Genomic DNA, 25,379 nt, shown 5'->3' with positions numbered 1-25,379 from the left:
GGAGCCGTCAAGCTCTATGTGTTGCAAAAGCACAGATAGTTTAGAGGTACAAATTACAGGACTGAGGTTCACTTTATGTGGGAGTGGAGTGGTCAAAAACAAGATGAAAAAAACTTCGTGAGATCGTCTATGCATTTTCCTCTTCCATTTGGAGGTGGCTCAGGTATTGCTGCCCTGTTCCTGACAAATTTTTTTCAAACTTATTTTTAAAATTTGCTCCCTGACAATTAACGTTTTACAACTTCCAGACTATTAATCGATTTCACTGTCTTAATTACAGTTATTAAGGAAACCGTATAAATACAGTTTATTTTCTTTTCTCAGTACCCCACATGTATCTGGAGAGAGCTACATGCTTTTCTTTAGTCTTCTTTAAAGGTGTTACTATTATTTTTTTTTCAGTAACAGACTTTGAGCTCAACTCTCTTTATGTGATCTCTTTAGCTAGGGATGAGCTAATTACTTTTAACTCAAAGCAGTAACTCAATTCCTTCAGGGCAGGAGAATTTGGTGTAATTACTGGCTGCAGGTGTAAATAGTGATGGTCTTGCTTTGGAGAAACTAAGGTGTTACTTGCAATAAATGTAATTTGATCTAATTGTTCAGTTTTATCTTTCTCTTTTATAACTATATTCATTTTATGTTTCTTATAACAATCTAAAACTCTTCTTGTGCCTCTTACAACTTATCTGTGGGTTGTGTCCCATGGTTTAAAAAATAGCCCTTTAAATAATCTTCTACTCTGCCACTTAGTTTATAGCTCTCATGACATACGACTTGAACACTGAAAAATGTGTTCCAGGGCAGACTATACCAGTATTGAATAGGGCAGGGTTTTTTCATGTGTGTTTATATTGCCCCTCATATATATACATTGGAGTTCTTTTTTTTTAATTATTATTTTATTTTTTCCTCTAATAGGGTTATGATGTGGCTCACTGTCAGTTTGTAAGCCAGTTTAGCCCCTGGATCCTTTTTAGCAGAGCTGCTCTTTAGCTGGTCATTGCCCGTTTCTTCAGCTCAGTTATTTCCTCTATGCACCAGACCTTGTCCCTGTTGAGTTATGCCCAGTTTGTCAGAATTGCCTTGCCTTCCAGGGTGGTGTTTGTGCTCCTCTCTTGACTTGTCATCATCTGTGCTCCTAGTCTGTGTACTTTATTTTGTCATATACAGGTAATGAATGGAAATTCTGGATTGCACCAAGCTGAGATTCTGAGCTTTCCCTCAAACTCTACTGCAAATACACACCTAGTTTGACTGTAGTAATTATTCATTACATATAATTTTTCTAGCTGGTTTTGTACCTGCTCAGATGTAATTTCATTTGTGAATTACTTTCCTACTTTGTATATGAGGGTGCTATGTGACCCAATGACAAAAGTGTTACTGCAGTTAAGATGTTTTTCCTCTACCCACTAAAGCATGATCTGACTACCTGATCAGAGAGGAAAACTGGTCAATCTCGTGCTGTTTCTGAGGAGCTGATGTTGCCTTTTTTTTGTTATCTTAAATTTAAAAAAATATTTTTTTTAGTGTTTTGAAATTGTGTGCCTTTCATTCCTTCGAGACAAAAATTGTTTCATTTTACTTGGTGTTTTGGAACCTCATCTACCTTCAGGAAGGCCTCAAAGAAAGCTGTTAGAGACCATTGTGTTGTTTAGGAAACCTACCTAAAGCATTTAGGGATGAATTTCTTTAGATCTTACAGTGTTAAAAATATCTAACTGTAGTTTGATACGTGTTTTTCCTACTCAGATCTATTTCTTTTATCACTGCTACAAGTTGTTTTACTTGTGATTATATTTAATCTTTTAAATGACAGTGGAAGCAAAGAAGGTAAGAAGCAGCTTTTCAGTGTATTCCGTTGTTAGGTTTCTTATCTTACTGATCTAGCAAGCCTTCTTTGTAATCTTGTATGTTCTTTCCTTTCCTAGTTATATCTCATTTTATGTCTACCAAGTCTGACTTTTTTTTTAAATCAGAATTGCTGCTTGGGCATGGCCCTGTCTCTTCTAGGCAGAAGATAAAGCCAGCAGAGGAGGCTGCAGCATTGCAGGGCTTCACAGCTATTGCCTTGCTTAGGGTGATCTTTGACTCTTTCAACTCGCTTACAGAACTCCTGTTTTGGTCTTCTGTTCGGTAGCTTTTAAATACTTTCTGTCTAGTTTAGCCCACCTCTCTCTAAAGGATTTATCTATTCAGAGAAATGCACTTTGGAATTTTTAAATGATTTTGCCTCAATTGGGGGGGGGGGGGGGGGGGGGGAAGAAGAAGGGTCAAAAATTCCCTTGCAATAGCTCGTCCCAATCTTACCAGCTCTTCAGGTGGGCTTTTTAGTGTGTGTGCTTGTTAGTATGTTTTAACATTTATTTTTATTATTACTAGAGGTGTTTACCACTGAAGTTAGAAGTTGATTTAATGAAAAATGAAGGGGTAACATACTATAGTGGTTGTATAGGTAAATAATTATATATGTCTTTGCATAAACTGTTAAGAATGTGTTGTTTGTGAATATAAGAGCATGCTTTTCAAAATTTCTCTGTTAATTGCCCACCTTTCATTTTACAGCATATGCAGCTCAGGCAGATGAGAAGACAGTCTCCGGTACTCCTACAGATGCTAATGCCAGAGCCTTATTGGTCTGCAGTGGACCTTTAGAACATTATGACTTTCTGATTAAGCAAGAAGAGTTGAGGAATGATGACCAGCAAAGAAGAGTTGTGCAGCACCTGCAGAAGTTGCACGAGAGCCTTAAAGGCTACAGCATCAGTTCAAAAAATATTATCTCAAAGGTGAGATTTATAATAATATTTTTTTTTCATTTATATTTGCTCATAAGAATGTGCTTAAAACACATACATTTCTGTCATTAACATGAGACTTATTTTTGCAGCTGGGTCTTTACAGATAGATCATTTGTCTTTGGATCTCTGTTCTTTATTTTTTTGGTTTGTAAAATTCCAGTGGCACTCCAGAAGTAACCAAATTAAATATTATTGAAATAATTCTATAAGAATATCTGATATGATTTTGGTTTTGTCCACTGTCTGACTTTCCAAAAATGTCATTTGGCTATAGGAGAGAGGAGTCTAGACCAGGTTTTAATTCTCAAGCACTGGTATGATGTGTGTTTGGGTTACACATACTGCACTCTGTTTTGTGTTCTGACAGATCTTCCAAGAATGAGTGAAATTAGCCAGCAGAGTCTAAATAATTTAGCTTTGCAAAACATTAAAATATGGATCGGACATAACTTTTTTTAAAAAAGTGCATTCTTTCCAGTGGTGTTAGTCTCCAGGTGAGGTAAGGAAAGAAGGCAGAGGTGTCATCTGCACCCCAGTTGTGGTTTTGGGGTCATCACAGCACCTTTTCAAAGGATTAGCAAAAATTCAGACATATCCCTATTGCACAGTGCCTTAGCATGAGTAATGTTAATAGCCTGCTGTTGCATCTCTGTAAATTTTCCCTGAAGCTGTTGATCTAGTGTTTTCCGGAGCCTCTATGGCATTATTTTCCATGTCTTGTTCTCATGCTGTTATTCTTAGACTCTTGCTCTTGTGGCCTTGCACCTGCAAATATTTGATAGTGTTGTTATGGCAAGTTCTCATGGGAAGCAACTAGAACTGGTGTGAGAGTTCTCCCTTGGCTTTCCTTGCTTCTTGTTTTGTAGATTTGAGTTTGTATCCCAGAAAACCAAACATAGTGCCCAGCAAAGGTGATAAGACATTAATTACTTGGTAAATATTAGGCAATCATAGATATGCGCAGAAGCTGAACAACCAGTGAATATGCTGTATTTGCACCGGATTAGCATATTTCAGTTAGCACAAATAGTCACAAACGTGGTGAAGGGAAGCAGCAAGAATAGGGTGTTTGGCTGAGTCTGATGAGAAAAGTATAGTGGTGGGGAAAAAGCATGGCAAAATATTCATTGCCTTCATCATCTTCACTTTCTCTGCCTACACTGGAGAGACACCTCCCTACCCCTAAGAGAAGGATGTCTGAAAGCTGTCATTGCTCTTCCCCGCTAGCCACTGAGTGTTTTCCTTCTTTCTCTCTTTCTCTTGTACTACTTTTGTTATTTTTCGACAGAAGTAACTTTGACATTTACAGTCAGTGTATGCTGTCAGTTGCAGACCTTGCTAATAAGTCTCCATGTCAGCCTTTCTCAGCATCCATTATGCAACACACCTCATCTAAATATATAAGTCTATTGAACCTGTTACCTAACCATATACTTCCCATTACAATCCCAAATTCTCCTATTACCTGACACAACTACTGTATTTTGTTTGCATGGCGAGCCTAAATGATGTAGCATGAGGTCAGGGGAGCCAAAGACTACAGGGCTCGAGTGCCTCTAAATGACATGCTGTCTTCTGCCCTTGAGTCACTAAATGGCAAGTTACCATTCTAAGGATCCTGCAATGTATATTAACTTGAAGGCATGAAAAAGGTAGAGAACATTGGTATGAAAATGAGTATCATACCTGTAAATGGCCTGTGTTATACCTGTAAATGTGCCTGTTTCAAACAGGCAAGTATAGCAGGTTGCAGAGCATTGGGATGCAAACTTGCCTATCGGACTGCCTCCAACATCTCTTGAATGCTTTAAACTCGTATATGTAGCTGGAGATCGTGTATTTGCTAATCATATGCTTGACTGGAAATCCATGTCTTCCTGCCTCCTGATGAAAGGAAGAAGACTAAATGTCTAGGAAGGAGCTCTTTTTTTATTGAGATACAGTGGGAAGAAACCTGAATGGAAAACAATTCCATGGAGCGGAAGTCAGGCACTCTGGAAGGAAAAAAACATGGAAGCGGTGAAATACAGGAAGCAACCTGCTAAGGCAGGACTGCTGATAGATGGCAATGAGTGTGTCTTTCAAAGTTCTTTTCTCAAAGCAGTTGACCTGGTCATACTTACAGCTCCCTTCCAACTTGAGATGTTCTATGACCCAGCTTTAGACAGGGGGTTTGGCTGCAAGATCCCCTGAAGTCCCTGCCAGCCTAAATCGTTCAATGATTCTAACTCTGGTGTGGGAATTGGAGCCAAACAATGGTTTGGGGTATGTTTTTGCCTGCTCTGGCTGGTGGGTCAGCTCATCACATTACTTACCCTTTTACTTTTGGGATTTCTTTAATTAAATTTATTAAAAACATAAAACCAGTGTAAAAATGATAGCTGTAGTCTGAAAACTGTATGTTTATGGTATTTTAAAACACTTACTTACATTGTTTGTGGGTGTGTGCCTGTGGATTCATGTTGTCTTGGTGCCTTTGTAGGCTAACTCTTGAGTCTAAACCAGCCTCCTGATTCAGTTTGGGCAAATACCTAATCAAACCCAGAAATTTCCTCTTTCAGAAATGGTTATTGTTTATTTTTGGTATCCAAAGCAATACGGCAGTGTGCCTGAATGAGAACTGTTTTTGCATAAGTGTAAGGAGATCAAACTGGATTCAGCTTGCCAGACTACTTTTGTGAGTGCAATCTTAGCAGGCCATAGTTTTGTATCTTGAGGATACTTGATGTGAAAAGGTGGGTTTTTTTCATCTGTCTGGGCTCCTTTTTAAGCTTTGGTGTTGGGCTCATAATCTTTTGTCTATTTCAAAATTGGCTTTAGACACTGTACCTGGGCTGTAAAAGAGGAAGTCGCTCAGAAGGCACGCAATTATCAGGGTTGCTTCTGCATTATTATTTTGACCACACTGCCAGACTTTTATCATTGTTTAGAAAAAATGTTATGATGAAGGTGTTTGCCATACTGTCAAACCTGAGAATCAGTAGGCTAGATAATTTTGATCTTTTATGGTAAACTGTTTTGGACATTTGGATATTCTGTTCTAAAAGTGCTGCCTTTGAGAATGGTTTTGAGAGCTGACTTGTGTTAACTGGCATGCCCTGAATCATTATAGTTGTTAGAGCAGGTGCCTTGTAATGGCTTTGTAGATCAAGCATTATGTGGATTTGTTACTTAGTGTTTCTTTGATTGGGAAGCATGAATAGGGAAGAAAGTCTCTATTGCAGAGAACAAATGCTAATCTTAGTCTCTAGGAAATTGTGATGCTACTTTGTCCCTGTATAACAGAGCTAATCGCAGTAAAGCCAAACTGACTGACACTTTCTTAAAAGGAAGAAGTCAAATGCCATTTTTTCGGTTCAGAATGTGGTTTTCACTAGTTCCTTTAAAACACTCCTCTCTTTCATTTAACATTGCTTTAATTCTATGCTTTTAATTTTAAACAGCTTTTAAAAATTGCTGTGCGGCTTGCTGAAAACCTGGGAACTAATGCCACAGTTGGTGAGAAGCAGCTGTAGAACTACTTGCTATTGGGATAAATGTTGCAGTTTGAGGTTTTTCATCTATAGCTTGATGTCTCTCTGGAAATCTTAAGAAGGCTGATAACCAGATTAAGCACTACAGTGTTGTGCCATACATCAGAACCCCAAAAAAGGAGGAGAGCAATGAGTTTTGTGTAAATCTGCTAGCTTGTATAACTAAATCAAATCATGATTCATGATGGAAAAGAAGTTGCAACAATTTTGTTTCAGTTCTGCTATCTTTGAGGAAGTTATTTGCCAGTTCAGACAGAGCTTCTTTTGAGATAAAATGAAGCCAAATAAATCATGGTTTAAATTCTAGTGCAGGCCAGATGTTGATTCAGCGAAGTTGTAATCAACATCCTTAATGAAGGCTTTCCCCAGAATAAGTGCCACAGCTGTAAGTAGGTAGTTGGTAAAATCTTAGCCATAAAACACTGTAGACAGTAGCCAGCTGTAGACAGTGCCATTATACACGTGTCCTTTGTCTACATCTGTCAAGGAGTTTACTAGGTGAGCAAAATATATATTTTTCTGATAGACTTTCAGGGTAGGCATGCTGTTGCATACTTGGTTCAGTTTTGAAGAGTAGAACTAAGGCTTTTCGTGCCAAGAAGAGGTGGTGAGTACTGCTTTCTGGACTTGGCCTGAGTTGAATAGGATTTGTGTAGGCTTATGAGTGGAATTAGTTTGCATAACTAGTAGAAGGTATCTCCAGGAAGTACCAGTGATAGGGCACAAGTAAATCCTGTATTTGTGAGTAGCTCGTTGGTACTCTTTTCCCGTGAAGGCCTGGTATTTTGTAACTTTGGGTATGCTAGGAAGTGAAAGATTAACCTTATGCTGTAGATGTTTGGTTGTTCTTATGATAAAACGATTGGCATTGGATTTTGCTTTTTGTACATAATGGGTTTTAATAGAAGTGAAATAAATTGGTGTATTTTAAATTACTTAAGGACTTTTTGGAAATAAGACAAATACTTTATCAATTACACATAGTTTGTAGATTGACTTTTTGCTTTTTCAGGAGGTTTCTAGCAACTCTACTAACCTACTTTTAGTATGAAATCTCCTGTGATGAAAAGACTCTACTGGCAGCCTTTTAGAAATAAAAAATAGTGGTGTTCAGCATTTCAAGCGTGCTTATTTTTCCTGGCTTTGTCACTGAAGAAAATGTGGTGGAGAGGTTGCAGTGAAGAAAAGGGGTAAGAGAGAGAGAGAGAGAACCTTCTTTTCGTTGGCTGCTTCTCTAGTTTGGTATTCCTTGTTTTATTGCCTGATTTCTTCTGTGATAGAATTGCAGAAGCCTCTTCCTAAGTAACAGTTATTCCAGAAGTAGAAACTTCTTGCAACTTTGACCCTTTACAAGAATGGTCTGCTTTGTTTTTAGCTTTGTTTTTAATTTGTCACTTTTTATCTAAATAGTTTTATTCACTAAAAATATGGTAAAAGTAGGATTAGAGGATAAATATTTATATTAGATACAACAGAAACATTTCAGTGTTTGTTCAAGAGATTTGCATTATCTCACAGGCCAGAACTTTCTGAAATGAGTCTGGGCTGGGGGACACAACACCAGCCATTATCATTTATTATGGTAATAAAACTGTGGGGTTTTTTATGATGTAGGGGTTTTGGAGCACCAGTGTAGAATGAATTTGAGGGGAAAAACCAATTAGTCTTGCTGCAAACGAAGTAGGCTTCTGTTTTTCGAAATTATTACTCAAATTTGAACAATGACTTTGATCTTCAACTTGGTGAGAGCATGGCCTTGTATGTTGAGGTATTTTGAGATCCTCTGAATTGAAGTTCAAGGCTGTAAGAGTTTGCATAGACATTTCAGATCTCTAGCTTTTCAAAATAATACCAATTGGGACATGTTAAGAGTTGTTGAGTTGCTGTACTAATGACTTGAAATAAGCTCAATTATAAGTGAGATCATGTTTGAAAAGAGGTATGAACAATAGTAAACACAATTCAAGACCTTGAAAATGTCTTCAGCTACAACAGCAACCAAAAAGGAGGCTTGAAAGTGTGGGAGAAAGAGGCAGTTTTGTTAGTGTTTAAAACTAAAATAAAACCTGCTGTTTGGAGACTTGTCTCTTTAATGTTGCATATTTTAATTAACCATCTAAGTATTGACGTGCATTTTCAGTTAGGTTTTTCAATTCAGAGTGTAAATATTCCCAGGAAATGAGTTACTTGATTCTGGTGTCTGAGGTAGGGAGCGTGGTAGAAGGTGGGAAGATTTTGTAAGATATTTAAGAAAGAATAGGGAGTTGTCAGAATGAAGGAGATGTTTTGACCAATGTAATTCCTTAGATGAAGTAGGATATTGGTTGATTCAAAAACAAAACAGAAAAATCTGATGCAATAGAATGAAAACAAGGCGTGCAGTTTTCAAACAGAAATGTGTAAAATATTTTGATAGTAGAGGATAGAATTCTGTAAATTTGGGAACGCTAATGTGTGTGTTGTCTTGTGAAATTGTAAATATTTTAGCATATGAGTGATTTTCAGAGAAAAGTCTGTAAGTCAACAGATCTGTAAAAGGAAGAAGGGCTCCTGCTGTAGCATGTCCTGATGATAATGAAACTTGGTGAAGCACTTTTTGCTTTCTTAAGTTACTGTAGTAAATGTTATGGGTCTTAAGAAACTTGGAGGACTCAAGGGTTTTGACATGTTTGTGGTGATGCCCTAATTTAAAAAGATGTGGTGAGCATTCAGAACATACATGTAAGGATTTCAAAGTTCTGCCCTTCAAACTCAGATTTTATGCATCCCTTAATATCTTTGGCTTTGTACATTTTAAATATTAGCTTTAATATCCTTAAATCTGACCATTGTTGCAAAAGCAAATTTATTGTCAACCAATTGAATGTTATTGTATTGAGGCCCTAAAATATACCTCAGGATAGTGTGGAAGTGAGGAGCAAGGAGAAACTCATTCATTTAGATTGTCTTCTTACATCTCCTACTGTTTTCTCTTCCCTCCCTGAAATAAACAAGACTACACTTATTATAGGGTAACTGCAGGATCTTCTCCATTAGATCTCCCCCTTTCTTCTTCTTTTGGAGTCTGTGTTTCAATAGAACCAAAATCAGTCTTCTGCATTCTTTGCCCCCGCGTACCACTGACTGTCTTGAGTGCTTGCTGTGCTCCAAGTTGAACCAATAGTGTTGATAGGAAATTAGCAGAAATCTTAGTGGAAATTGCTCTTTTTCTTATACAACTTCCAGGCTTCAGTAGATGCAGGATAATTAAATGGATTTTTTTAGTTTTTTTTTTTAATGGTCATGCAGAATAGTTTGAGACTGGTAGGATGTCGGAGTTTCAGTATTAAAAGTCTACTGATTAAGTTTACCTTTTAAAATATATTAAAAAAACCAACAACCCTAAAATATAAAAATAAATTCTTAGTGTTATACAGTACCTGACAGGATTGAGGAGGTGAGTATCCTGAAGGTGTCTATAGTGTAATTTCTGGCAGAAGCATATGTAAAATATTTCCTGCAGATTTCTTCAATTGCTCAAAGAGGATAAAGAGTTTTCGTGGCATTGGATTTGTTTCTAGAAGTGATCAGCTTCAGCAAATATGTTTAGATCTGCCTCAGTATCCATCCATATTTTTTTTTTTAGCAATTAGATATTACTAATCAAAAATTGCTGTCTTCACAAAAAAAAAATAATTCAATTTTTTAAATCAGTGGGAAGTTGATTTAGACTTTTATGGAGCCCAAGCCATTATGTTTGTTTCTTTTAGCCAAAAAACCCTTTTCCTGTATATATGTTTTCTAGAAATGATAAGTACTGAAGTGAGAATAAAATATACCTAAAATTACAAACTTCAAAATGGTTAAATGTAATTAATAAACACTTTACAATTAAAAATATGGTATAAAAATATAGGCATTACTACTTCTTCTGGTTGTATAACCTTTACAAAGACAGGTAAAGTAGTACTCTAAACATTGATTTGTTTTTCTAGCTTTCTGTCATTCTTTGTGAAACTGCTGCATTAATACAGCCTTTTTGTGTAACAAATTTTATGTGATAGTCTTTTATCTTGTTAAAATGACTTGTTGATCTCAAATTAAAAATAAATTCTTACGAATATCTTTGTCATTTAGGTTTTTTTCCATTTCTCCTTACTTCACTGTGTGACTTTAAGCATCAGTAGTTTTAATGAATGCAAGCTCTTAAAAAGTACACACTGAAAAATATTCGTCAATTAAATTGTCTTGCAGTGCTTTCAAAGCACTAGCAAATAGTTGCAGCCTTGTCTATTAATGGAATGGTTTCAGAACATCTGAAACCCTGGTCAGCCACAGACTGATGATACAAATTTTTTTATTATCCTATTAATACAGCTCTAAATTAAATCTATAAGTGGGTCTTACATAAGAGCTATGCTTGCATATTTTCTGAACAAACTGGTACTATAGACCTGAGACACTATCTTTCTACCTTTTGGTCATATATTTTCTTTCATATTTAATTAGTGTTATGCTACTGACTCCCCTATTTCTTTAACATGGCGCTGTATTTTGAAAAGTGCTTTAGATTCAAGTTGTTTAGCAATTACCCAGCTCCAAATGAGACCACAGGCTTGCAATTTTAATTTTCCTGTTTTGGCTCAGCTCATAGAACTCTGAAAGTGGAGCACTTTAAAATAATGAAATTTTCTGCGGTGTTTTTGTGGATGTCAGTTCAGTTTCATGGATTTGATGAGAATTTTGTTAAGATTTCTAGTTTTTTAGAAACTGTTTTTAGGATTATACTTGGAAGTGGCTATGCACAATACTGGAAGGAGGAGGACTGTTTTGAATTGAAAGTCTTGATGTTGTTGCAAGTTTTTCCATAAAAATACATTATTTGAATAAAATAGAATAAACCATCAGGTCTCATAACATATATGTCCTGAATAATATTGAGAGATTAAAAATTCTTAAGCACTATTAATTCAAGATAAACATAACTCACTTAAGAAAATTATTATTGGAAGGCATACTTTGAAGATAACCTATTTTATGTGTATATACCCACACATTCATGAGTATATAGATACATACTTTTACTGTGACCCCATTGATTTTAATCATGTTTAAACCAGAGGTGATTCTGCGTTTTAGATTCAGAGTGGAGAGAACAGGGTCCTACAGTGCTCACTGGCTTTGCAATACTGATTTTTCTAAATCCCAATGGTTTATATCTTAAGCAAAGCTGCTTTAATAGGTATGTAGTACATGTATCTATGAACACTACAATAGTGCTTAATTTTATATCCTTTTTCTAGGAATGTTTGTTCAAATGCTTTAATGAGGACAAGGATTTGTTTTGATGATGATGGATTAGGAAGTGTTGAATCATTTTGTATGTTTTCTGGTAAAAAGGCATGTGTTGTAGGACTGGGGATGGGGCTCTCTTCATAATGATCTAAAAAATACCCCAAAACCCGAACCCTGCATGTGTGCTGGCTACCTACAGTGACACAGTTGCCGTCTGATAGCTGTTATCTAATGATTAGACTCAGTGATCTTAAAGGTCTTTTCCAACATAGACAACTCTATGATGCTAGATGTTTGGCCTCTTTTATAGAATTTGCACAAGTACGGTATTAAGATTGCTTAGCAATTCTTAGCTAATGATTTAATCAAGGTTACAGTTTGCTAGCTAGTGCTACTTTGGTGGTTAAGTGTAGTCAGTTTTTTACTTTACCACAACAATGTGCTTGCTCTTATTTCACCCTATATTTGTATTTATTCTTTTTCTCTTGATTTGCAGCTCTTTGCAAAAAATAAACCCCCAAAGGGTCTTTATGTCTATGGAGATGTTGGTAAGTTTCAGTTGCATCAGTTCAAATGACATTTTCTCTAAATGCATGTTTATTCAAATTCTGAAGTGGCTAAAAGCTTTATGCTTATGTAGCATTATTGCTGTAATGAATTTTCCAGGATTAGTTTTCTTCCTGGTTATGATGTTACTTAATACAATTACCCTCTGAATTCTGAAAGCTGTTGAATTGGAATACATTACCATGTGTAGCTTCCCCCCCCCCCCCCCAATGTTACCCACTCACTAATATCTAAGAATACAAATTTGGGAAGTAATTGAGGGGGCTACAGAGAGAATTTATTTATATAATCTAATTGCAACAATGCAGCATGAAAACATACTCACTTGTCAAAAGGAAATATCAAGGATGTTCTGTGGATACATGTGGAGCTCTTTGTGCAACCTTTGAGCCATCTCTGTATGGATCAAAATTTAAAACCAGAAAAATAAAGTGCAGTTGCTCCAAGATTTTGAACAGAAAATATAACTATTCTTCACAACTAGTCTAGTCTCTTATTTGTTCTGTGGAAGAGTATAGTTTCATTAGTTCAAAGCTAATGAACAGTCATTATTGTAATCTGTACATACTATTCTTAAATTAATTACCTCTTGGCTGGGTTTTTTTTTGTTTGTTTTTTATTTGAAGGCACAGGAAAGACAATGGTGATGGACATCTTCTATTCTCACTTGGAAGTAGAAAGGAAAAAGAGAGTCCATTTTCATGGTTTCATGCTAGATGTACACCAGAGTAAGTGCAGACACAGGTATTTACAAGAACTTTATGAAATATAGTATCTGTAAAAAAAGTCTGTCTCATTCTTATGTTAGTGTAACTATATTTAAATATTCAAGGAGAAAAGTAAAAAAAAAAAAAAGGAGAGAAGTTAAAGGATTTTAGCATTGTCTGTCATACCAGAGTAGATACAGGGTAGATATTAATTGTGTATTATTTCTCAAGTATCTCTTCTCAGAGATTCTGTGTACCTGCTTGTATAGAAAACTTGGGTGTATGTTTAGGATTAAATCCTTAACTAAACGTTTTCCAGTTACCAATTAGCTTTCATGCAAGTCTGAAGGTGGCAATTGCTAAAATTGAAATGGTAAAGGTTAAATGCAGCCTGCATTTTGAGTAAGTGATAACTAGATCAGGTGTAAACGCCAAGGAGAATGAGAACTGTTCTGGTTTGCAAACTTAGTAATGCTATCAGTAATTTAGAGGAAAAAATAATAGAAGGAAGTTCATCCTAAGTTTCAGAAAACATTCTGACAGGGTGAATAAGGCACTTTGCTTTGACAGAGGTACCGTTTTATATATTTAAAATTTTTGTTCTGTTTCTAAATTCTTTGGCTTTAAACTACTTTGAAATGGTTAAATAATGCTGTAATTTACAAGTAGTGTGACAGCTGCATTTTTCTGGGGAAGCTTTCATTGGTGTAAACAACTTTGCCACTTTTAGTGCCCACTTTCCTATCATCATTGGGTCACTGTTGAGGTTTTCTGTTTCCATTTCTTGTCATTTGTGCTTAATCTTATCAAAGGTAGCTTCTTACTGCAGGATCTTTGTTTTCCAAAGGTTTGTTTATAGGCATATGGAATACAATCCATAAGACAGTAAAGTTTGGATGTAGTAATACTACTTTGTGCCAGTATCATCATTTTAACGTATTAAAATAGAACTGTGTTGCCATGTCTGAGTTCTTTTAACTGAATGCATTCTAAATAAACCTTCAGAGAATGCAGTGTATAGAGATGTGCAATAGATTTGTAAACACCATAGGGGTTTTTCATACTCAGAAGATTGAGACAGAAAATGCCAAATTACAAAGTGAAACTGAAACTAAGGTCATCAATTGGAGCTGGATAAACTGTAATTTCTATCAGGTTTTAAAAGGTAAAGTATAGCATTCAAGAGTTCTTTGATTTTTGTTTTACATGTTTCTGAACCAGAAAATACAAACCACAGGATCTGTGAGTTTTTAATAAATTGCCTGGATGTGGTTGAAAACTGTTTTTCTCTCTTGAAATTGGACTAAATTTGAAGCTTTTTTATTTTTACTGAACCAGGTTACCTTTTATTTAGTAGCTAAATAATTTTATTTTCCCTGTCTTTTAAAAAGAAATAAGAAATATTTGTTCTTTTCTGTTTTATCAACTGAGGAATACATCGCCTTAAGCAGAGCTTGCCAAAAAGAAAGGCAGGATTTATGGCCAAATCCTATGACCCAATTGCACCAGTAGCAGAGGAAATAAGCGAAGAGGCTGCTCTCTTATGTTTTGATGAATTTCAGGTAAGAAGTCATAAAATTACTTTTGAGCTTAAAATATGACACCTGTTACTGCTTTGTATTTGTACAGATATTGAATATAGTATTTGAATCACTGGCTAGTAGTGAACTGTAGAAGTTATTTCACAGTTTTGAAGATGGTGGGTTTTGTTGTGTGGTTGGGTTTTTTTGCAGGAGGTAAGGTGCAAGTTGGTGGTGTAAGTAGTCCCCTTACAGTGCTGTCATTTACCAGTCTAGTAACTGGTCATACAAGTGGGTATTAGTGTTTGGCCAAGAGGCTCATGAGTACTTCAGAGCAGGGACCATCATCCTATACTGACTCTGTACAGTGCCCAGGAGAGTAGCCACTTGACACTTGCTTGGCATGCCTGGTCTTTGCTGTGGTTTGTATAATGCAACAAAATCATCTCAGTGTGATGAAGGATGTGTAATAACATGTCAAATTCAACCTAAATTTCTTCCTAGAGTTATTTGAGTCTTTGGCATGGTAGTGCCCGATTATATCAATGTAACTAACATTTTAAGAAACTTTTTTTGAATTAAATGTGGAAGTGAAAAATAAAATCATAACATTATCTTTGCCCAAGCTAACTTGGCTGTTTTATTTGTTTTATACAGCTTGTGAATTTTGTTTTAAGGGCATGTCACAAATCTAAGTGTAAAATTGCTTTATAAAAATTGTTAGGAGAGGCTAGAGGTATTTGGCATCTTTAAATAGCTGAGTTTTTTTTTAATTCTGAGAGAAAAGGCAGAGCAAGATAAGCACAGATCTGTGTTAGTTCTCAAATCACCAATAGTAGAAGAATCATCTATTAACTGTAAATTATCTGTTATGCTCTTAAAGTAAATACATTACTGATATGCGTAGAGCAATTTATATCTCCTGGCTATTATTTTACAAGCTTGTGCATCTGAGAAAATAACCGGTTTATGATCAGCTCCCATGAAGGGGATTTTTATAGCTGTAAATTAGTAGGCATTGTTGTTTTAAGTTACTCTTGCATTTTTCAACAAGGGGTAGTCCTTTGATCGATGGTTTCAGAATGCCCAGGGTCATACAATTGCTTCTGTTTGATCGTTTAAATTGTGCTTTATCTAGTGAATATGAATGCTGGGCTTCCAAAATTTGCAGTATAAAATCTAAATGCGGAGACAGTTTGTATTTACGTTATGAAGAAATGGGAAGGTTCGGAGAGGGCAGGGAGGAGTGTTAACTGTCATGACATCAAGTGCTCAAATGGTAAAGAGGCATCTTTGCTCTACCATGTATTAGTGTACATACCTGCTTTTTTGTATAAATGCCCACTGGTTCCTGGTGTTTCTGTGTTTCTAGGCTGTCTGTCATGTTTCCACATTTTAAGGGGAGAGACTGGGGTATTTTTTGTTTCCAAATTGATTGCCTGCTCCCCCTGCTGACTTGCTGGAGGTACATCAGTCTCTTCAGCTGTAAAAATGGCCTGGTTTTGTCAGTGGGTCACAGTTGGTAAAGTAATAGAAGAACTATACTTTAAAATGTGTATCTAAGACTTTGTATTCTTATGTGAATTTTTAAAATCTACTTGTTCTGTGTGTACTGATGTTCTAAATTCACATATTTCTGAACAGCTGGATTTCTTGATTGATTTTTCTGTAGCATAGAATGCTACACAGGCTTTGTCTACTGAAGAGTAGTCCCAGCTTTCTGAAATTTTGCAGAAGGCACTGAATTTGGGATAAGAAACCTGCTTAAACAGTCATAAAGTAGTGATTGCAAGAGCAGCTCTCACATAGTGACACAATTAACGTTGATAATAAGGAGCCATGTCTCATTCAGGATGTTTGCAGCTCATTTTGCCGGTGGACATAATGGCTAGATTTCACTTCAGTCTGTTTCAGTCATATTTAAAGAAGTGCTAGATTAAAATGAAGCTGGGAAGAGCCAAAGGCCTAGAACATGCACTGCTCTGATTTGCAGGCAAAGCTACGGTCTGTTTTGACAGATGGAAAGTCAAGTTAATACTTTGGCAAAATAATTGTGTGGAGAAAACATCAGAAAACTACTGAGATTTGCTTTGAACAGTTCAGGTTGCTTTCAAATACCTGTTGGAAAAAAAGAGAATAAGCTGGAACGATTTATTTATATATCTTAAGAGCAGACACATGGACAAGTGATATTGTAACAGGGACAGCAAAAAGTGTTGTTAATGCTCATATTTCAGAGGAAACCAAATGCAGAACTTCAAAAGACAAAAGCATTGCTGAGGTTGCACATTCCTCTTTGACAGTGGGCTAAAGCAAGACAGAAGTACTCTGAAGTGATTCTTGCAAAGCCTAGAGAACTGTCAAACAAGCAGAGAGTTGACTAATTGATGTTGGTACTTTTAAAAGTAGTTTTTTGTGTTCCAAAATATTGTATTAAAAAAAATTACTGTGTCTTAAATGTTTCATTTTGCAAATACTATGTAATAGCCAGGACCTTAGTGATGGCACTAAGCTTTCTGAGTTTGTCCATTCTGAAGCAGGTTTTTCTCAGCATTTGCCTGGGCCGCAGGCTCTCAGGTTATTAAAGCACTGCTAATTCTTACTCACATTTGTCATACAGTTTACAGAAAATATTGAAGTATTTTTTTAAAAATCATGAACACCCTAAGCCATTCTAAAAATTTGTCCTTATTTTGAAGAAAACCCCTAGAATTAAGCCATTTGTAATTATAATTTTGAAGTTTCAGAACACAGAGGTAGGCCAATAAAAAGAGACTAGTTACTGTTTAGTGATCAAATAACTACACACAGGTAATTAGAAGCTCTAATTTTGGCGTGTGACTGTAACCTATGTTAGTTAGTATTGATAATGAAAACGGAATCCCTACGTCTTGGTAAGCTGAGTGATCGTACAGTGTTAGTCTTTATATACCATCGGTACCACTTGGACTTAAACCAAACTACAGTTTAGGGAGTTTTTACTAACCTGCATGCTATTAAAAGCCTCTAATAAAAATTAGACTCTTATTTTTGTGCTAATACTAATTGCTGATAATACATGCTTATGTTTGTCATTCATTATGTGGAACTGTACCAATCAGTGGCTGACTGAGTCTCAGGCACTTACACATGTAAATTAACTATTAGTCTAGTGTTTTTTCTTTTTTTTTTTCTTTTTTCCCTTTTTTTAAAAAAATGTGAGTCATAATGGAAAGCAGCACTAGGTCATAAAAATCTTTTCTCTTAAATGCTAATGAAATTTCTCCATTCTCTCCATTAGCAGGCTCTCCTTATTGGTAATTTGTAGCTTTTGCTTTTGTTCCCTGTTGAAATGAATGCTGGATACAGTAAAAAACATGAGAAATGACAATGCTTCAGTACTGTCTTCTACCTGCTTTACATTTTTTCTGTCTTTCTCAAGCTGCATTAGATAAAAAGAACATATTTACATCCTAGTTTTCAAAATGGTTCTTGCTTTTTGGCAGAACTTTTGAGAGTTATTTTTTCTGTAATAGAGTTGAAAACTTCAGAATTCCACATCAAGTAACACTTTAATTAATAAGAGAATGTTATTAATTGTTTTCTTTTATGTGAGCATTAATGTTCCTTCCCTCCCTGTTTTCTGAAGGTAGCATGCTTTAGAGTGTTTTTAAATAAAAATAGTTGTAACAGAATGATTTATATAATACATTTCTAAAACTTGGCTATTAGATTTTCTGATACAAGAAATTCAGTTACCCCTAAAATGCATGTATATACTGATCCCTTGTGTCTCTTGTTTTTTAGTATTCAGAACAAATAAATTATTAATAGGTGGGTGCATAAGCAGATACATTAGACATGTAGTACAATAGTGCATTACTACATGCTTTTTGGATCACTGGATCTTAGCGATTAGAGATGTACAAATCTGAGGGGTGTGTTACTGATTGTGTAAAAGTTTGTTTTTCAAAAAGGAAAATAAAAAATCCATGTTAATGTGTTCCATAGAACCGATTAGAAGAAATCTTTAGAAGAAGGAAACTGGCATTTACATTTGGTTCCTTACGAATATTACAGCTTCCAGTCTAGCTGTCAGAAATGTAATAAGTCTTTTACTGTCTGTAGTGTAGAATGAAATTTTTTTGCTGCTGAGAAAGGTCATTTAGAAATGGGGGAATGATGGGGGTTGGTGTGGTGGTGGACTAGCAAAAATTATAGTGGTTAAAGTCTTTCTGTAGATGTATTACTATTGTTACATAAACATCTAAACTGATGAAAGCACAGCAGTCTATCAGTCTGTTCGTATAACTCAGCATGCCACCACTTTTTTATTTCCTCAGAATGGGGGTCAGTTTTGGTAAGTCAAAATGCAACAAGTGTATATAATAATAAAAGGGAATGTAGGAGAAACAAGTGTAACGGTAACAAAGATGGTTGACTTAAAAGATGGTTGGTCTCAGCTGGTGAAGTCCTGTAAAATACAAATTGCTGTTGTAACAATGGGCTTTTTCCAGAAAAATTTATTGCATTTTTTTCATTTGTACAGAGTGGTTGCTGTTTCCTTTTATTTCTTGGTACTGTAAAGCAAGTTTGTTAAGCTAAACTTGGATATTTAAAGAAATTTTACTTTATGGCTCATTTTTTTTTCAGTCCTTTCCCAGTACCACTTCTCCCAAACATTTTTTATTTTTTATTCGTGTTTTGTGCCTGAAGGTTAGAAGAGGCTGACTGTGCTGGAAGTGACTGCGTGCCTTTTGATTATTCATGGACAGTAATAGAAGGCACTTAAAAAGAACAATGAAATTGCTTATTTTTGTGATGGGCCATCTGTTGAATTGTTTTTTGCAACAATCACACAATAGTATCTATGTCATATCATTCTATTTTCAACAGCAGCTGATTATGTATAGTTGGCTACTTGTCTTTATTTCTGAAGTCCCATGACCGTTTAAATTCACCTCTGCAAACCTTTGCCTCAAAGGTAATAGAAATGTAAAACAGCCGGTGTGTATTTTCTTTCTGTCTTCTGTTTTTTTCATGTTGTTTCTAATTCATTAGGCCTCTTAAATGTTTAGGTCTGTTTTCTGTGTCTCCCACCTGTAGTTTTATAATAGAAGTTAATATGGAATCATTTAGCAATTGGTAAAGAAATGGTGGAGTTCCACAATAAAGAGTGGGCAAGTTGTGAAAGACTGTGGTACATTCACTGCTTATTAATTATCCCTTTTATTTTTTGCTTACCAAGGAATAATTAGAATCTTTCTCCATGGCTTTCACTAACAAGCATTTTTCCTAGCTACAAAGCCACTTGCAGATCTATTGCAGCAGAAGCTGAAAGCAAGATAAAACAAATAGTTGTCTTCTACAGGTCACTGACATTGCTGATGCCATGATTCTGAAGCAGCTTTTTGAAAATCTGTTCCAAAATGGGGTTGTCGTTGTGGCAACATCTAACAGGCCACCAGAAGGTAAAAACAAACATGCTACTAGTATTATCCAAATACAGTGAATCTCAGTATCTTACGAAATGATCATATTAAAATCATACAGTATTTAATGCTAATAAACTCTCTAGTCTTCAGTAATCTGAGATACTCCAATTCATCCCCTGGTTTTTTTGGTGTTCTTAAGGAAGAAAGGTTTTTCACTGTCTGGCTCCTCCCTTCTTCCAAACTCAAGGTGTTCCTCCCCCCACCTCCCTCCAAATCCTTCTGTGTTTTCTGATCTTCTCTGCTCTGTCCAAACCAGTGACAGGATATCTGGGGACAGGGTGTTGAGTAAGGGTGAAATAGTGCCTCTGTTTTGGATGTGTTCCAGGATAGGTGAAGATCAGATTCTGCAAAAGAGGGGAAATCGAGAGTACATTCCTTCTCAGTTTCTAACTTGTAAACTTTCAAACTTGATCCGCCACCTTGAAGGAGAACCCTTATCAAGATACCATTCTCACAGTCTGGTTGGAGGTTACTCATTAGGAATTACTTCGATGGAGAGTTGTTTCCATTTCTAATAATATTTTTAGATAGAGTATGACTTGCTAGGGAGATCCTTCTACAAAGTCCCCAAACCTGTATGAGTTTTAACCAAGCAGTAATTGTAATTTTCTGTAGGGGAGAGAAATGTTTGTTATAGTGTAACATTAGCAGTTAGCATAATGCATAATTTCTGTGCAACTTTAATGACACTTTAGATAGATTAATTTCAAATTTTTGCAAAAAATACTGGTTACACTATTAGTTGTAACTAGTAAGGGTTTTTTCTACCCAAATTAATTGAGTAAAAGAGAATCGCTAAAGATTTACAATGCACTTTATCTTAAAAAAAGAGAGAGAGGATGTTCTAAATGTTTTCACTAGAGGAGGAAATAATTTCCCATTTGCTTATTTTCCTTGTTTGAGCAAACAAGGTGAAATCATAACTGCTGTAGCTGGGTTAACTACAGATAAACTGGATGCTGGTACCTTACTCAGCTGGGAGCCACCCTTGTGATTTTTGAAGCATTACTCTTTAAAGTTCAGGAGAATTTTTTTTATCATAACTTGGGGATTGTATCCTGCATATTTAATTGAGATGTCAATTTGTGACCATTATTGCTGTATGGGGTTTTTTCATACATATTAAGTCACTGTGTCAACCTAAAAGACATCCACTTGTACTAGCTACCCAACAGAGAATGCCAAGTACAGCGTCTCCAAAACTGAGCTGTGTTGCAGTCCAGATGTTGATCAGCGCCTGTTTCTTTGTCCCTTCTCACTACTCATGCATGCTCACGGTGTGTGCCTGAAATCCTCCTGCAGGAAAGAGAGTTGGGTTAGTGTGGTATGCTGCATCAAGGTTTAAGACTGAATTGAGAGATTAGTTTCCTGTGGATGCAAAGGGGAAAAGTGGCTTTTTGGTTAGAGAGCAGATGTGCCCAGCTGCTGCCCATTAAGTGATATGCTTAACCATGTTAAACTGCCCCAGTTAATGTGGGGAAATATGGCGGTGCAGTGTTTGAAGAATCCTGACTTCCATTTCTCCACCAAAATTACTTTTTATTTTTCTCATCCTCACAAATGCAGACTAATACAAGACTCACAGCCTTACTAACTAGGAGGGCTAACAGAAGTAGCTGTCTTATAGTATTGTTATATGTTCACTGATTTTTGCAAGTAAATATGCAGTTGATGGCTGTTGTAACAAATGTGTTGCTATTACGAGTTAAAAAGTTACGGATGAGAATGATACATGGCTTGGTACAATTTTGCTAGTAATTAGAGTGTGGAATCACCTTCACTGGTAATTTCCCTAAATGTTTCTGTGTATATATGTAATTTTGTGAAAACCATTTTATAGATGTCCTGTTGGTTTCTCATGCATCTGGTATCTTCTGTCCACTATGAGGTGTTGGTAGAGCATAAATGCTTTAGCCTGGTTGTAGCCTTTAAGGACTGAGGGGAATATAGGTGGTATTAATAACCTGTCATGGTCTTTGTGGGAAATATTGGTGACATCTCCAGCAGGTGTCTGTATTCTCTTACTTATTTCTTCTGTCAGGCATAGGTGCTGTACTGCCTTTTTATAAGGCATCCTAATATTAACGAAACAGATCAGCCCATCATACAGTTTCAGTGATAATGTTTTCAAAGAACAAGTCATTCTGTTACGAATATGTTGGGCAGTGGGATAGTTTCCAGAGAAGAGAAGTTTTATGCTGGTAAATTATAAAGATGAATAAGGTATAAAATGCTGCTTTGCAGTTTGTTTTGACTAATTTGTATTTTCTTTGAGTGCAGATCTGTGTTTTGTACATAACATCCTATTGTTTTTTTAATTCAGTTGTATTTTTAGCAACTTTGCATAAGTTTATATATTAATATATTTTTCTTTTTTTTTTTTTGGCCTTAGGGATGACCCTTTTCCTTGCTTTGGAAAAGGGAGTGTACCTGGTAGAATTGCTAGAAGATAGTGTACCATAGTACACAGAATGAGAGTAATACTAACTTCAATAAACTCAAATAGTGTATTTTCATTTTACGTTGGGTTTTGCACTCTGCCAAATACTTGGCACGTAGCAGATGTGTGGTTTTGGCCTTATAATTGTACCAATGTATACCCAAAGCATTACAAATCCTTTTCTAGATCCTTACTTTTAAAACAGACGCTGATCTTACTTCTTCTTCTAAAATCAGTTATATGTCATTAGGGCATATATATGCCCTAATGAAAAGGCATATGCCTTTTTCACACTTTCTCAGGATATTCCTTTCTTCCTTAAAAATGTATTGAATTTTCATACAGTAAAAGAAGAGAAATCAGTTTCATCTCTTCTTTTCTGCCTTTTGTTCCTCCTCTCTCTAGCAACACCAAGTTTTATTTGCTAGACTAAAAGACAAGCTGACATTGTTATTAAGACTAAGTAGAAAAATGGTACTGATTTCCTTTCTTTCAGATCTCTATAAAAATGGTCTTCAGAGAGCTAATTTTGTACCATTCATTGCTGTGCTGAAGGTAAGGAGAGTCACTTGTTAAATGCTTTTCAATTTCACCTGCTGTATTAATAAATTAGAGATCTGTACAGGATTGCTTTGATACTAGTTTCCAAATGAGATGTGTATGTTTTAACTGTTTGGAGCAAAAATAATTGAAGGTAAGACAAAAAGGAACTCTTTCTCTCTAGAATTAATGTGTCTTGAAAGCTGGACATTTTTAGTATGACAAAAAGTTACCTTTTTGACTAAGGTAGCAGAATTTGTTTGTTTGGGTAAGACTTTCTCACTGTTGTGTATATACATGGTGTACCATATTATTCCTCTAACAGTGTACTGTGGTGGACTTGTGGGGTTATTACATTTATTATACTGAAAAAACCCGTGGTGTTCTTTGGTGTAAGGAAATTGTGTTCACTATGTACCCCTCAGTTACCTTGTTTCTGAGTCTTTTTTTGTGTGTAAATGGTTTTCTGACCGAGTGTTTGTGAGGCGTCATGTAGTGTTCAAAAATCAGCAGTTCTGAAGCAAACTTCCTGGAGTCTGCATGTTGTAATGTGGTGAAGTAGCAGGCTGTGAACTTTGTTTCGTTTAGGTTAAAAAATGGAGCATCCCTTCTTGATTTGAATAATATAATCAGTGCTTATTTTGCTATTAAAAAGAACATATGCTGAACTCACACTTTTAAGTTCTGGGCAAGTAGAGATATTTTTCATTCACAAGCTATGATTGTGGTGTTACATTGTTGAGGGCTAGCATACAGGTCCTGTGTCCTGCTCTGCCTGGATTGATATCACACATAAAATGGAAATAACAGCACTTACCTACCTCACAAAAATCTTGCTAGCATGAATATATAAATAATGTTAACTCTATCAATACCTCAGATAAAAGAAAGGTAAGGTAGGGTTTAGGGTAGGTTTGGCTTAGTGGGAAGAAACTTGGAATTGCTGAATAGATACATTGGTTGGATGTTTCCGTTAAAGTGGTCAGCAGTAAAGCATTTGACAGTGCCTTGGGTTTTCAGTGGGGCATTTTGGAATCATGAGATTGCTTAATTCCCTAAGCACCTTTGAAATTCCCATCTAATGTTGACATCTGAGCAATTACCATGTTTCAAAGTTAATATGCCATTGACATGAATGTGGCACTCCTATATATAAAGTCAGGGAGGTTATTAGTAAAAGCAGCTCTTACCTGGATGGCTTTAGAAAAATAAGAAACATGAAAATAGATGAAAAAACACTTCCACTTCAGGTTCTTGAAGAGGGTTTATTCTGCAGCTGACTGCATTGGATACAGGATAGGGTCCTGATCATAGAGCACTTTCAAGAGCAGTAGTAGTTTCGTATGTATTTGTTTTCTGTAATACATAAACAGTGGCAGATCTTTCTTTTCTATATATCTTTCCTAGTTGACTCAGTTTTCTTCCTTGATAGATATAGGGCTCTTCCATTTCACTGATGATCAGACTTAAAGAATATGTATAACGTGTGCCTGTTTGTAGTTCCCGTCTTTCTCTTTTTGACTAACTGAAGAAAAAAAGTGAAATGTAGCCTATGCATATGGAATGCCTCATCAAGACTGGGAAAATAATCTGAATTTTCAGAAGGAACCTTGTGGATAGAATGCCGAGAGAAAACCTAAAGGTAGATTGCTTTAGAGCTGTGACAGACGGTGGAGTAGTGTGAAAAGAAACAAGTAGCACAGCCCAGACTAGAGGTAGAACAACATTACCATAATAATGAATGAAGGGAGAAAAAAGGTTTCGCTCAACAAACACTCTATTCAGAAAGGCTTTTCTAAAATTCTGGATTACGTGTCATCGTTTTTTCCCTACATCTTTGTGTTTTAACACTGCTCTAAATATTTCTGTCTTTAATGCCACTTTAATAAATATTACCAATATAACATGATTCTTTCCCCAAAACATAATGCCTGAAAGGTGGGTCAGAGGAAGCTTATAAAAAAATGCTTCTCTGACCTTAGTTGGAAAATACAATGGTAATGGCAAGGTATTAAAAATAATAATTTAAAAATTTCCAAATCTACATTTTGAATTCAACACATCAGAAGTAGGCATTAAGAACCCACACTGGAATGTATTTTAAAGTAAGATTTTAACAAGTGATCCTTAGATTACAAAGGCGTGGATAGAACTGGGTTGATACTCTGGCTATGGTGGTTTGAGAAATGCAGATTTAGGCTTCACCAATTCATGTATAATCTGTATCATGGCATTGGTGTTAACGGGTGGAGTAGCTTCTGCCTTGGCTGTTTATAATTCAATGCGTGACTTTATGAAATGTAAAGATGATATCTGCCAGGGGTTTGAGTGGAAATATAAAGGAAAAATAGTACATTGGATGCTTGCAAATATTTGATTTGCTGTCTTTTCTGCCTTTACCTCACTCCAAGCCATGTGTGTCTATGGTAGTGTCAGTTTCATCTAACCTGTTCCTTGGCAGTGGCTTTGACAACTGGTACTAACTCCTGTCTTAGTTTCCTCTGGGCTCAGAGCCTCCTG

General features: G+C 35.9%; 1 protein-coding gene across 2 annotated transcripts in view; it reads left to right on the top strand.

The window, feature by feature from the left end:
- AFG1L (AFG1 like ATPase) overlaps positions 1–25,379 on the top strand; it is a 72,209-nt gene that overhangs the window by 5,465 nt on the left and 41,365 nt on the right. For both annotated transcript variants that reach the window (XM_040597828.1, XM_040597827.1), the window contains exons 2-7: positions 2,569–2,792; positions 12,108–12,159; positions 12,805–12,906; positions 14,317–14,447; positions 19,756–19,855; positions 22,816–22,874. In XM_040597828.1, coding sequence (XP_040453762.1) covers positions 2,569–2,792; positions 12,108–12,159; positions 12,805–12,906; positions 14,317–14,447; positions 19,756–19,855; positions 22,816–22,874 — 668 coding nt within the window. The remainder of the gene's footprint in view (positions 1–2,568; positions 2,793–12,107; positions 12,160–12,804; positions 12,907–14,316; positions 14,448–19,755; positions 19,856–22,815; positions 22,875–25,379) is intronic.

The sequence above is a fragment of the Falco naumanni genome, chromosome 6, assembly GCF_017639655.2.
Source record: "Falco naumanni isolate bFalNau1 chromosome 6, bFalNau1.pat, whole genome shotgun sequence".
In the NCBI taxonomy this organism is placed as follows: Eukaryota; Metazoa; Chordata; class Aves; order Falconiformes; family Falconidae; genus Falco; species Falco naumanni.
Note: the sequence above shows the minus strand (reverse complement) of the source record. Positions and strands in the feature narration are given on the sequence as shown.